General features: G+C 33.8%; 1 protein-coding gene and 1 long non-coding RNA gene across 2 annotated transcripts in view; one reads left to right on the forward strand and one right to left on the reverse strand.

Moving 5' to 3' along the window:
- The window catches only part of LOC106667788, a 245,019-nt gene that overhangs the window by 177,839 nt on the left and 51,776 nt on the right, over positions 1-15,404 (forward strand). The window lies entirely within an intron of this gene.
- LOC106667772 (organic cation transporter protein-like) overlaps positions 1-15,404 on the reverse strand; it is a 49,149-nt gene that overhangs the window by 7,998 nt on the left and 25,747 nt on the right. The window contains exons 2-5 of the mRNA XM_014395945.2: positions 2,626-2,782; positions 2,314-2,405; positions 2,149-2,252; positions 1,792-1,946 (exon numbers count right to left, since the gene is read on the reverse strand). Coding sequence (XP_014251431.1) covers positions 1,792-1,946; positions 2,149-2,252; positions 2,314-2,405; positions 2,626-2,782 — 508 coding nt within the window. The remainder of the gene's footprint in view (positions 1-1,791; positions 1,947-2,148; positions 2,253-2,313; positions 2,406-2,625; positions 2,783-15,404) is intronic.

A 15,404-nucleotide genomic window follows, 5' to 3' on the forward strand; every position in this document is an offset into this window, starting at 1 on the left:
CAATTGTTGTAAGCTACTTTAGATGCAGCCAGCGTTTTTTCACTCTCTACTTATGACCCTGATGTGGCTTTAGCTGAGTTCAATAAAAATTATAATATTGAAGTGCAGTGTATATTGAAAAAGGAAATTTTATTACAATTTGGTTTAGTCAAGTTTTAATAAAAGTATTGTTTTGAGTGTCGTCATATCTTGCCTCTCCCTGCTTATAACCCCAACGTCGATCGTTTCCTGGCCAGTATTAAAATACGTCCAAATCCAAATTAGAGGGACATTAAAGAGTTAAAATTTAAAAAAATTACAGGATATTTATAACCAATACTTAATATACAGCCAGGGACTTACTTTCTAGCCTCCCCCTGCTTAATACCCTGACATTGCCCCATCAACCGACATGAGATCAGAAATTAGTGGAATTTAAAAAACTTATATGTTAAATGCAATAGAAATCAGTGTGACAACCTTGTGACTAAAGAACAATTTAGATGACGTCGGAGTATTGCCTCTCCCCTCTTATAACGCTAACATCACATCTGACTTTGGTATTATCATTGGGATAAAAGTGGCTTATATGTTAAATGATAACAGTTTAAAAATCAGTTTGTAACAACCTTGTCATTTAGATGCCGGCCACGTATTGCCTCTCCCTCCTTATGACCCTAATATCACATCTGACTTTGGTATTATCATTGGGATAAAAGTGGCTTATATGTTAAATGATAACAGTTTAAAAATCAGTTTGTAACAACCTTGTGACTAAAGTACATTTAGATGCCGGCCACGTATTGCCTCTCCCTCCTTATGACCCTAATATCACATCTGACTTTGGTATTATCATTGGGATAAAAGTGGCTTATTTGTTAAATGATAACAGTTTAAAAATCAGTTTGTAACAACCTTGTGACTAAAGTACATTTAGATGCCGGCCACGTATTGCCTCTCCCCTCTTATAACCCTAACATCACATCTGACTTTGGTATTATCATTGGGATAAAAGTGGCTTATATGTTAAATGATAACAGTTTAAAAATCAGTTTGTAACAACCTTGTGACTAAAATACATTTAGATGCCATCGACATATTGCCTCTCCCTTCTTATAACCCTGACATCCCGACATCTGCAATTGGTATTATCATTGGGTTAAAGGTGGCTTATATGTTAAATGATGACAGTTTAAAAATCCGTTTGTGACAGTCATATAACTAAAGAACAATTTAGATGCCGTCGACGTATTGCCTCTCCCCTCTTATAACTCTAACATCACATCTGACTTGGGATAAAGGTGGTTTATATGTTAAATGATAATAGTTTAAAAATCAGTTTGTGACAACCTTGTGACTAAAGTACAATTTAGATGCCGTCGACGTATTGCCTCTCCCTTCTTATAACCCTAACATCACATCTGACTTTTGTCTTATCATTGCGATAAAAGTGGCTTATATGTTAAATGATAACAGTTTAAAAATCAGTTTGTGACAATCTTGTGACTAAAGTACATGTAGATGCCGTCGACGTATTGCCTCTCCCTTCTTATAACCCTGACATCCCGACATCTGTATTATCATTGGGCTAAAGGTGGCTTATATGTTAAATGATGACAGTTTAAAAATCCGTTTGTGACAACTTTGTGACTAAAGTACAATTTAGTTGACGTCGGAGTACTGAATCTTTTCTTATAACCCTAGGTAGCGTCATATTATTTACTTTTGGTCTATGTCAAAATCTAAAAGGTTTTTTAAATAATTTTTTTAATAATGCAGGTTTGCTATAAAAGTACCCGGTACGGTACTTACAAAGCACGAAGGAAATGGTCATCGATCCTCCTACGGCGATAGCCTGGATGAAGCGGAGGACGAGGAAGCCGAAGTACCATGGTACGAAGGCCGACCCTACTCCTGTCACGAGCTGCAAGACACCTGCGAATATCAAAGGTCCTTTTCTGCCAAACCTTTCCAAAAAAAAAAAAAAAAAGAAGACAATTACATTTAAAACAAAAGGAAACGATTAGTCCAGGACTTCGTGAATGTCACGGAGGATATTGCGCAACGTTCACATATTTATGAATATGAAAATTGTTCGCAATTTGGCACGATTGTCTTTTTCCGTTCTGTCTTTTAAAAATACAGAAAAATTGGTCTGTTGAAACCCACCTGTCGGAGGCCATGCTAAAAGTAAACGTCCCGATCATGATTCCGATCATGAACGTCATCTGAGATAGGTTGGTCAACTGCTTGTGATCGCAGACCAAATTCCACTGTTAAAACACAAGAAAAAGTTAAAAAGGAATTCCTTGAAAGACTTATTATCGAATTTACCTCGGTCGTAATTGTCTCTTTGAAAACCGTCCTGTTATAAGTCCAATGGGTGCACTTATCACCATGGCTGTCCGTGCATTGTTCTTCCGAGCCTGGAAACAAATCACGTTGATAATTTTCCACCGAAACCTTTCTTTTTTTACAAAATAATATAAAAGTGTTTAGTCCTTGTAACATTAATTTGCGCGGTACAAGGCTGAAAGAACGAAATAGCGAGGCTATAGTGAAAATATGTTTTTCTGCGTTTTCTGTTCGTTATTAAAAAATCAAGATTAATTTATAATTGTTTTATTGAAAACGTTGGATACAAACCAGTGCAGGTGAAAGGTACAGGTGCCCCCATGAATATGAGTCCAAGGAGAGTCCAGGCGGTTGGGAATTTGAGAAGGGCCATCAAAAGGAAGATTTTCACTTGCCATGGGCCCACATCTCCCATTGCGGAGAGTGCGACCGCCTCTCGTCCGTCCATCTACGCAAAAAAAAAAATATATCCAAGATGGTATAATAAAAATCCATTCCCTGTTTACCCTTTGCTCTTAAACAGGCTAAAGTTACAATTTGAAAGAAATCGTGAAGAAAATGATGTCTGTAACTAAACGGATGTTCAAAGGTACCAAAATCCTTTTGGCCCGGGTTCAAGACTATGTTTTCGTCCTAACTAGGTCGAAATGGCGACACGTTCACCCTTTTCCTAACAAGTTTACGAAGGGGATCGCCTCCCTTGGGAATAAACACTGATCCAACAGTCATTTTAATTGATTTACGTTATAAGGGGAATATTGGGCAAACGAGCCCCGGAGGGTCCTGTTTTATTATGGCGATTACTGAGTTTCTTGAACAACCAAGAATCAGGAATTTTTAAAAAATAAAATTTATTTATAAAATATACAATCACAACACTTAAAGTAACTTTTGTCATTATAACATTCAACTTTGGTGTCGCAAACTTGGGGGCCAACAAACCATTTTACAATACTTCTTTCATTCTATTCTCAATTAAATAGCGATGGGCTGAGACGGGATTCGAACCCAGGACCGCTAGTGTTTAGGCTAGATAAGTACTCAAAATATTTATGAATTTATAAATAAAGTTATATAAATAAGTTATAAATATATATAAATTTATAAATTCTCATAATATTTTTATATTGGTAGTTCATTTGTGGGTCAATTTTTATGAAATGAAATGAAAATGTAATTTTTTCAATAGTATAATTGAATAGTTACAAAAAGTTAAGTTATAAAAATAAATAAAAGCATACTACGGCTATGGTTGACAACCGTCTGCCGGAAAAACGGGCAAAATTTTTTATTATTATTATTTTTTTAAATAAACAAGCATAGGAAACTATTATTTACACTAAATTCTAACAATTTGTGCAAGGCATCTCATTTCTAATCTCTAGGAAAAAAAGACCTGTTAAATCAAATATTACGTGAAATAAAACCATCTTTAATAGTTAAAATATGAAAACAATTCTTTCCTGTAACTCCAGGCTTCTTTAACAAAGTTTACGAAGTAGAAACGTTGAGAATTATTGAATGAGGCGATTGTATATACTCTTGTAAATGTGAACAGATATTTCAATCTGTCAGTTTTTATATTAACTTCACAAGTTTTCGTGGTCCGCTTGACTAATTAATATCTTTCAATTAATTAAGGTTTTAGTTGAGATAAAAAAGTCAGTGTCCGAGCGGGATTCGAACCCTCGATCTTCGGATGGATACGCCGCTGCTCTACCACTTGAGCTATCGTGACTTCGATCAACTCGGACACTAACTTCCCATCTCAACCCCACCTTTTGAATTTTGATGATAGCTCACGATAGCTCATTATATATATATATATNTTTTTTTTTTTGCTATGAAACGGGTCCCGTTACACAAACCGTCTCCTGGGCATGAATTTCTCGAAATCATAACTTATATATATATATATACACATAGTTACCTCCAGAGACTTCGTGTAGCATTTATTAGTTCCTCCTCCAGGAAACAATACCTTAGGCTATTATGGATAGATTAGATATTATGGATTGATTCAAAATAATTACTCTAAACAACTAATAAATCTAAAATGAAAAGAAATTTTTTTTTACAATAACCGCAATAGAGATAGTGGTGAAAAACAAAACAAAAAACTGTATTGGTTTTATATACATTGCTAGTTTAACAGACGAAATACGTAAAGTAATAAAAAAGAAAATTTTGTATGGATTTCTGATTTTATAGCTACTTAAATAAAAATTAAGTATTGTCATTCCAACAATTAGTCACAAAATGAATATAATGGGACAAAGAAAAATTGTTTGCTCATTAAAGTGAGTTTGTAACAAGAGTTACGTTGAAATAAACTTATTTCGTAAAAACAGAATAAAATATGACGATTTTTTCGGCCATAAATCAGCCACAAACCACAGGATTAGCTCAACATGTTTTTGAGGAACGTAAATTTGAATTTCAAAATGCTAAAATCCTTAAAATAGAAAAAAAAGAAATCAAATACACGTAAATATAACTGAAAACAATGTTAATATAAAAACTGACAGATTGAGATATTTAGGTTTTCAGCGTTTCAACTTCGTAAACTTTGTTGAATTAATTTCATATTTTAAGTATTAAAGATGTTTTTATTTTACTTAATATTTTATTTAAGAGGTCTTTTTTTCCTAGAGATTACTAATGAGATGCCTTGCACAAATTGTTAGAATTTAGTGTAAATAATAGTTTCATCCGCTTGTTTATTAAAAGAAATAATAATAATAAAATTTTTTGCCCCCAATACCATACCAAAATTTGGTCACCGAGTAAAAATCGGTCTTTCAAGTATAAAAATTTGAAGTTAAATATAAAAAAAATTAAGAAATTAGATTAGTTGTCTTTTAGTGTGCACTGTTGGACGAACAATTACTGTTTAATGCATATCTGCTATTGTATTTCGAGTGAAATACCTTAAGCGGCCCATAGACGATCAATATTATTGCACAATATTTAATTGATTTGCAATTTAATTGATCGTGTGAAGACGATATTGAAAGTTTGTGCAATACATTGCATGATTGACGAAAAGTTGAAAATATATTGTACAACCTGTAAAATATTGCACCGTCTGTTGGCATGATTGCGCAATATCAGCCATTTTGTGAAGTACAACAAGTAGTAACAAAATATTGCACAAACTTCAATATCGTCTTCAAACTATTCAAGTTCATTGCACAAACAAAATTTTGTACAATATTATTGAACGTTAAGGTGGCAACCGTCAAATTATTGTGCAATCTATATTGTACAATAATATTGACCGTCTATGGGCCGCTTAAGGCTTTTTTTATTATGCACTGATAGTCCAGGTATTTTACTTGCTTTTTAGAATAAAAAATTCCAAACTTCAGAGGGAAAAAATTGTTCAACCCGCAATTCTATCAGATGTAGAGGGAAATATATGTTTGTTTGAAATTATTATTTCGCCCTGACCTGTTTTACCTTTTCTAGAGTGGATTCGAGTCAATTGGACCTTTATTCCACTCAAATTCGTTGATGACATTTTCAATTTATTTCGAGACGTCGGTTTGAATATAAATTCGGTTTAACAGACCCGAGGGTCGTGGATTTAACACTTAAGGAATTGACTTTGTAACTTGACCTCGAACTCCTGTTTGTAATCCGCGGCATCCGCGAGGAAATTTAAATTCTTAAAAAAAACGTAAGCAAAAAACCCAGAGGTTTATGACAAAGCAAATAGAATTAGAGAATTGGATAGAATGAAAAACCTCCGTTTTGTAATTTTGAGGTGTTTCACGTTATGCTTGTTAATCAACTGCAAACAAAATTTGTACAAAGAGACCGAAGTATGAAAAAAAAGAAAAAGGTCAATACAGCTAGAATGTTTCAACGCGAAGCAGAATGAAAACCCTGTGAATTTAAAATATAATTTAATCACTTTTCTCCCGTCTCTAATCAGAATTACTGTTTTATTTGTACGGGAAAAATGGGAAAGTACGTTTTAATTACACCTATCAAGACGATTGTTTTAAATAAATATAAAAATTACATCCTTCCAGAAAGATTTATCAAAGTTTTCAATAAAAATGTTTCATGTTTTTCTCCTGGAAAAAATAAATAACGATTCCATTTATTTGTATTTTTCTGTAGGTTGTAAGGACGATTATTTGATAAAATTATTAGAAAAGGCGTGATAGCAATTAAGCTTAGACTTTATCCAACTGGAAGAAATCAATTTTCCCAGTGCATTTTTTTAACAAAATAAAATTGAAATTTGGTCGGATTTTTCCCCTTCAGTGGCTCGTTGTAGATTCGTTCCGTTCATTTTCAACGCTAATCAAAATTAATTATCCGGTCCCCTTGTTCTCGCTCGACATATGACCTTACGACATGATTTCGGATTAAACGCTAAAAAAAGCCCTGGCTTGTCTACACGCATTTACCATAATTTACACTGTTTTTATTTTAAATTTCTGACCTATATTATGAAAATAATGGGGTATCGCCTATTTCCGGTGTACGCTACGGAAGAAAATATTTAAAGGTTAAATTTTGACATTTTATTATTTTTTCTTATGTCACTACCTAATCATGTCGATACTATTAATATTTCAAAAATATTTCTGATCCGGTGATTCATTGGGTTTAACAAGAACGATAAGATGTACGAAAAGCCCTTTGATATTTCCCTGAAGTTTGTAGATATGAAAATTTGGGTTGCGATTAGTAATAACTGCCCTAAATATTATCAAAAACGAAAGGTTTAACCTAAAAAAACGATATTGTGTTTTAATATGGCAGTTTTCCTTTCAATTTTTCAATTAAGTTTAAGTAAGCATTGTAGAAAGATGGCGTTAGAAGATGGCTTTAAATATCCCATAAGAAAACATTTTTCATAACTTCGTCAACAGGTATTAAGCCAGGAAACTTAAATAAGTACTTACTTTAGAGATAAATAAATCTTTCTAACAATTTACGTTGTTTCCTGTAAATCCCATATTTTTATGCAAAATTGGTTTTACGACTATTATTTTCAAGAACGGACTACTCATTGTTCATGGGGCTCAGGTCTCGCATTAAATTTCCTTAGCTCATAGCTTGTCAAATAATATAAAATACCTATGTCTAATGAAAAAATTCAAAACCGTGGAACGGCTTCGGGCTATTTAGATAATTTACGGAGTTAACGACCTGGGTCCGTAGAGTTTCATGTCGTTCCGACGTCAAACCAAGTTGCTAGAGATTGCGGTCTGGTTGTCCTGCTTCGAACAAAAATATCCTCTTCCCCAATTTTTAATTTTCAGTTTCGTCCAGGTAAAATCCCTCTTTTCCTAATTATATTTCTGACTAATATCGGACACATTTATGTGATGGCTAATATATTTTTTTTTGGTTAAATGCGAAAATACGTTGCGTTGGGGGGTTCATATATATATGTACTGCTCAAAAATGAATAGGGATTTTTGTAATTTATTCTTCTAATTTTAATGCCATTTATACTCAAAATGCTACGGAAAGTAAATACTACAAATTTGGAAATATCCCCATTCATTTTTAAGCAGTTCATATATATTAAAACAAGAGGCAGAGGGATAAAGATATGAAAGAGAGAGAGTAAAAGAGAGAGAGAGAGAGAGAGAGAAAGAGAGAGAGTGAGAGAGAGAGAGAAAGAAAGAGAGAGATAGAAAAAGAGAAAGAGAGAAAGAAAGAAAGAGAGAGGAAAAGAGAAACAGAGAATGAAAGAAAGAGAGAGAGAAGTAGGTAGAAAATACACATGAAAAAATGCAACAAAAAAGTAACTTCTTTCAATTAATTAATCTTTTTATGTTACAGTTCATATGTATTAAAACAAAGGCTGAGTGATAAAGATATGAGAGAGAGAAAGAGAAAAAGAAAGAAAGAAAGAGAGAGAGAAAGAGAAACAGAGCGAGAGAGAGAGAGTGAGAGAAACAGAGAGAGAGAGAGTTAGAGAAACAGAGAAAGAAAGAGAGAGAGAAGTAGGTAGAAAATACTCATGAAAAAATACAATATATAAGAGAGAAAAATAAAGTAAAAGCCAGTAAGAGAGGTTTGGAGAAATATGCCAGAATACCATCTATTTCGTATAGAACACCCCTTTTCTGAACATAGAAAATGAATGTTAGCAAACTCACACACATAAACACGAAAATTCACACACAAACAAACAAGTTAACAGGAAAAACGAAAATAATAAACGTCAAACAATAAGATACAATCCATTATATTTCGTGGTCCGATTGACCAAGTAACTTCTTTCAATTAATTAATCATTTTATGTAAGGTTTTTGGTTGGAATAAAAAAGCTAGTGCCACGAGCGGGATTCGAACCCACGACCTTCGGTTAAATACGCCGCTCCTCTACCACTTGAGCTATCGTGACCTTGATCCACTCGGACACTAACTTCCCATCTCAACCCCGCCTTTTGAAAAATGGCAAAAAGGAGGGGAAATTCAAAACCTCACTTCTCACCTTTTGACTGGTGTATTTGGTATATAATTGAAAGTATATTTGTAACAATTTGATTGTAAAGACCAAAGGAGCCAATTTAAGAAATGTATTATTCGCATTCCGTGGGAGAAAGGTACAAGATATCTAATATAATCAGCCTTTATCTCTCTACACACACACACACACACACACACACACACACACACACACACACACACACACACACACACACACACACACACACACACACACACACACACACANATGGCACGAGCTGGATTCGAACCCACGATCTTCGGCTAGATACGCCGCTGCTCTACCACTTGAGCTATCATGACTTCGATCCACTCGGACACAAACTTCCCATCTAAACCCCACTTTTTGAAATTTCCCTCCTTTTTGCCATCTTTCAAATCTCGTGTAATTGGATTCTCGGCGACAGATGAAATGGCTACGGAGAGCTTTAGTGAAGTATTCTTCCTTTTTTACTTATCAAATTCACTAGTTTTCGTAGTCCGCTTGACCGATTAATATCTTTCAATTAATTAAGGTTTTTAGATGAGATAAAAAAGTCAATGGCACGAGCTGGATTCGAACCCACAATCTTCGGCTTGATACGCCGCTGCTCTACCACTTGAGCTATCGTGACCTCGATCCACTCGGACACCAATCTCCCATCTCAACCCCACCTTTTGAATTTTCCCTCCTTTTTGCCAATTTTCAAATATCGTGTAATCTATTTAATTCTCGGCGACAAATGAAATTGCCACGGAGAGCTTTAGTGAAGTATAATTCATTCCAAATCATTAAATTCATTAATTTCGTGGTCCGCTTGATCAATTAATATATTATAATTAATTAAGGTTTTGGTTGAGATAAAATGGATCGAAGTCATGTTAGCTCAAGTGGTAGAGCAGCGGCGTATTTAGCCGAAGGTCTTGGGTTCGAATCCCGCTTGTGACACTGACTTTTTTATCTCAACCAAAACCTTAATTAATCTAATGGGTAATAGTTAAAATTAGTTTTTATCTAAAGTTTAGGCAAATTTAACGTCTGATGACGTGTACGGAGAATGATTTCATTTTAAATCAGTGTATAAATTTATGCTAAAGAACCGTGACTAATTTTGTGATAGTTATTGATAAATTAAAAGGATTTGTATGTGGTATTAGTTAATCAATAGATCTTTGAAAATCAGTTGAATGTATTTTAAGATGATTATTAATTTTTTATCTCATTTATCAATTAGCCTATTAGTTTGGAAGCGTAATAACTTTACTAATAGTAGTAAATAAGGATTGAAGTCTTTATAGGTCTGATTAGCCGAGGACAGATAAATAAGACGGTGCGAAAATTGAGGCAGGTCGGCATGGCCCGCTTCACCTATTGATCCCCAAGGCCCCCCTAGTTGCCCGTTAAAACCCCTTGTACTGATATTTCACTGTGTGAAACCGACGTGGGATACCACTTTTCCTTGTGAAAAATGTGAGGGGGGGATTTTATTGTCAGGCTGACTGTTTCACGTGGCCGGATCGATTTTACACCGTGCCCTGATTGTACCAATCGGCGGAAAAACCGTGTCCGATACGATCGGCACGGGTCGATATTTATCAATTTTGTCGGAGATTTCCTCAAAAACAAACCTTTTTCCTGTTATTGCACGGTTCTTTTTGGGATTATATTTTTAAGCGGTTTATTTTTGTACATTCTGACCGCGTCAATAACATTCCCTTTCCCGCGATTTACCATTATTTTATAAACTTTTTTCTTTAGCATTTAACAAACAAATGTTTAAATTTTTTAAATAAAATAAATAAACATAATACAAATATTTATCCTTGGAATCCACGAATGCCTACATAATTATACAAAATTAATTGAAATTATTATGAACTAACTCAATGGGCACTCTCATCACGACAGACAAGAATGACACATCTCCACGGAAAACAAACACTTTGAGCCCTGAAGATGATCTCAATAAAGATCGAAACGTTGGCACGATAAAGAAAATGTTTTCCTAAAACTTACATCAGACCACATCTCACGACCTCCAAATAATCATCAAATAACGGTCAGTAAACACCACATTATAAACTAAATATATTATTATTGATAAAGCCTTTTTGTATCATTAACAATATCAGAGGAGCTTTAAACCAACGGCATATTCCAAAAAAAACAAAGGATAAATATATTTTGTATGTAGGTCGGAGGAAAACTTAGCTATTGATTTCGTTGTATAGGAAAAAGTGTTTTGAATAAAGATTAATTTCAAACATTTAGTTTTGCACATTTTGGTGTAAACTTTTAGAACGCTTTTGACAATTTTTTTTAAAGATGATATAATTTTAATTGATGAGAAATATTTTTAAAAACCAGCGTAACAAGCATTTCAAATTTTCTGCAATCTTTTGTAGTCTGTTCATTTCAATAGAACCAGAGCTTACTGAAGATTACGATATGAAAGGATGAATCTTCGGACCAGATGCCATTTTGGCCAATTTACAACAGTTTTTAAGAACAAAATGGCAAAAAAAGAAACATGTATGGCTAGCGTTCTCTTTAAAATTGACCAGTTGATATAAATGTTTTTAAGGTTTTAAGGGTAGACCGAGTGTTTTTCAGGTGAACAACGCATTTAAATGTTTATAAATATTATACTTCAACCTTTTCTGCACGGAATGAAACTGGTCCCATGAGAATCCGAACTTAAGAAGAGCTTCAAATATTTTTTTCGACGTTGCGAATCAAATGTTCTCGTGTATTTTCGCTATATTAACTTGCAACTCGCTAATAATTAAGCTGTTTGAAGACTACTACGTCTTTTATGTATATGCTCTGTCAAAAATTTCATTCTCAAAAAATCGTCTATCGATTCCCTACTACAGGAGGAATTGGTGCGTAAATTGTCCAGAAACTGCAAAAAATTTGAGTTCTCCTGAAAAGTTGTATTTCTTCGTTTTTTCTGTACGCTTTTCTCCCAGGCTGTTAATTTTTTTTTTTTTTTGGTTCATTTTGTAGAGCAGTAATAGGCAAGCAATTGTTCCAGCGATGATGTTAAGAAGGATACTAGGAAGACTAGGAAGACCAAAACCATTTTCTCCCATAGAAGTCAAGCGGTCATATGCAATCAACGTAAAATGAAAATCTTGGTTAGGCTTTAAGCTGGGAACACACCCGATGCTACGCCATGCGACGCTACCCGAGCCACGTTTTGGTGGGGTGTGCACATCTATCCGACGCAAGCACACGTCGCGTACAGTCCACAGCGTTTATCACAATAATTACTATCACTCGCAACGCATCTTTTGTTGTTAATGCACTATTTTGAGCAAAACCTTGTAATAAATTGTTAGTTAAATTTTATGAGCTCAACTATCTAATAAATTGTTTGTTAAACTTAATTGTTTTAAATAAAGTTACTCCTAACTATTTAATTAAACTGTTTATCAAAATTTATGGATTTTTGATCTCGTTTAATTTGGTTTACATTAAAATAACATGTTGTAATTAATATAACGACAAAATTACATGTACTTAGTTTGAAATAAACTAGAAAAAATATGAGTATCCTGTTCTGATGCTACCCGACATTACAAAATGGTATAATTTTACGAGCAAAACTATGAAATAAATTGTTAATTAAATTTTATGAGCAAAACCGTGTAATAAATTGTTCCAATTTTAGTATATGTACCGCCGAAGCGAGTACAATAAATTGTTAGTTAAATTCATTATATCAAAAAATCCTATTCCGGTGTTTTGATTAATATTCTACCCAACCATTAAAATTAATTTTTTAAATAAAAAGTAATTAATTTTTAATAACAGTTAATTTGGTTTATATTAAAATAAGTATGTTGTAATTAATATAGCCACAATAATACATGCAGTTTGAATAAAAATATGAGTGTCCGGTTCTTTTGTCTTCGACTGTACTCGATGCTACCCGACGAAAATCTGGACAGTGGGGATCAACGAGCGTCGGGTAGGTTAGCGTGGCATAGCATCGGGTAGATGTGCAGGGGGTAATGCAACCTTATGGAAAATCGGAGTTTGGATTTGCGTCGGGTAGCATCGGGTAGATGTGCACGGGGGTAATGCAACCTTATGGAAAATCGGAGTTTGGATATGCGTCGGGTAGCGTCGCATGGCGTAGCATCGGGTGTGTTTCTGGTTTTACGCGATGCCATGCTATGCGACGCTACCCGACGCAAATCCAAAATCCAATAAGATTGTATTACCTCCGTGCACATTTGGCCCGATGCCATGCAACGCTACCCTACTCTATGCTCTGCGATCTCCACTGTCCAGATTTTCGTCGGGTAGCATCGAGTACAGTCGAAGACAAAAGAACCGGACATTTATATTTTTATTTCAAACTGCATGTATTATTGTCGTTATATTAATTACTACATACTTATTTTAATATAAACCAAATTAACCGAGCTCAAAAATTCAAAATTCAAACAAAAAATTTTTAATGATTTGGTACAAAATTGATCAAAACACCGGAATATCATTTTTTGATTTAAGGAATTTAACTAACAATTTATTTCATGATTTTGCTCATAAAATTACACCGTTTTTGTCAGAACAGGACACTCATATTTTATGTAGTTTATTTCAAACTAAGTATATGTAATTTTGTCGTTACATAAATTACAACATTCTTATTTTAATGTAAAGCAAATTAAACGAGAGCAAAAATTCTTGAGTTTGTATGAAAAAAATGAATTTTAACGGTTTGGCAGAACATTTATCAAACCACCGGAATAATTTTATTTAAAACAATTAAATTTAACTAACAATTTATTACAAGGTTTTGCTCAAAATAGTGCATTAAGAACAATTGCGATTGTGATAATGATTATTGTGATATACGCTGTATGACTGTTCTTGACGTCGTATCGACGTGCACACCCTACTAAAATGTGACAAGGCGTCGGGTAGCATCGGGTAGCGACGCATAGCGTTGCGTCGGGTGTTCCCTGCTTCAATCACTCCTACAATCCTACCTCAACTGCATAAAATGTTCAACACAAGATATAGTCAGGTTGTTGTGGTCTCAAGTTTTTGTGATTTTGAATGTAACTATTTTGCTTGCGTCTTTTCTACGTGTTAATTTGTTAGTAATTCCCTAATTAGTTGGATTGATCATATATTTGGCTGGCACAGAATATACCTGACCAGGTTTCTTCACTGGTCTAGGAGCCATATTATACCAATTGTATTTTATTATCTCCTGATTTCTTCTTTTTCGTTATCGGTTAAACCTTAATAAAATATTGGAAAGGATGTTTCCGGAACTCTACGTTATATTGAAAAGATTAATTTGTACTTTTGTGAGACAGTAATAGGGAATCGTAGCAAAGCAGTTATTTAAAAAAGACTAAGGGGCAAAGAATTAATGTATTTTTAAAGAAAAAAGACGTAAAATTTTGCCCCAATTTTAAGTTTTTGCCAAAAATTAACGATTCACTATTTTTAAAAAGTCTTAACCACGAATTCATAGTATCTTAAGAAAACTGAAACACAAAAAGATTGTATATTTATAATTGACTAGATAGATGTTGAGGTAATTGCATCGAAAAATCGCAATTTTTGCCCCTCTCTTTGAATACTTTAATGACCATGAAAATAATGCTGAAATGCTGTCAAATTTTCGATTTTGATGCTGAACTAGAAAACAAAGACTCTTGAAAAGAAAACGCGTATGAAATCAAATTCCATCTGTACAAGTCGACTTAAACAAATAAATAGGGGGAAAACTGACTGTTTGTCCGAAAACCACTACCCCCCTCAATGTAACGTACATTTTTTATGTTAATGTTCATCATGTTAGGCTTTATGAATATTTAAAATTAACGCTACCCAGGCGGGTTAAATAAGGGGTTATCAGATAATAATGATTAATTGCTTGTTTTCAGTAGTGGATGGTCTCGGGTATTATCGAACTTCCATTGGCCACTAGCACAACACAATATTCCTTATTTATTGTACAGTAGTTTAAACAAAAAACAATTTTAGTTCTTAGAGGTTTCAATTAAAATATATTCAACCGATGTTGGATAACTTACATTTTTTAGTTTAATACGAGCAAATTCGGTCGCCACCCCCTTAAAGAATGATTCTAAAGCCAATTTCAATGCTTACTGATGATTGCAATATGATCAAAAGCGAGTCAATATATAACAACACCAAAAAGCTTTGTTTTCAAATAACGTCCTCATTGGAGATTTAATTGCTGGCCAATTTTGGCTTGTTAATGGCGTTGTCTGTCAAGCAAGGTTGCCCAAGTCGCAATTTTCCCTTGCTGGATTGAAAATTGCCCTGTTATTTTAATTCAATTGCCGGGTTTTCGGCCTGTAATTAAAAAGTTCCATTTAATATTCGTCAATTCGGTTTTAATTGTTTTCGACGAGTCGTTGAAGTTCACCGAGGACAATTGAAACGTCAAATTCGAACAACTATTTTCACATAATTTACTAATTAATAATCTATCACTGTTTTACAAAACGATAATGGCGTATTTATTGCTTCGTAAGCCGAGTAAATAATTATATTTGTAATTTTTAATATGATCAACAATAACATCAGATAAAAATTAATAATT

Source organism: Cimex lectularius, unplaced genomic scaffold (genome assembly GCF_000648675.2).
Source record: "Cimex lectularius strain Harlan isolate CLEC.00 unplaced genomic scaffold, Clec_2.1 scaffold87, whole genome shotgun sequence".
NCBI lineage: Eukaryota > Metazoa > Arthropoda > Insecta > Hemiptera > Cimicidae > Cimex > Cimex lectularius.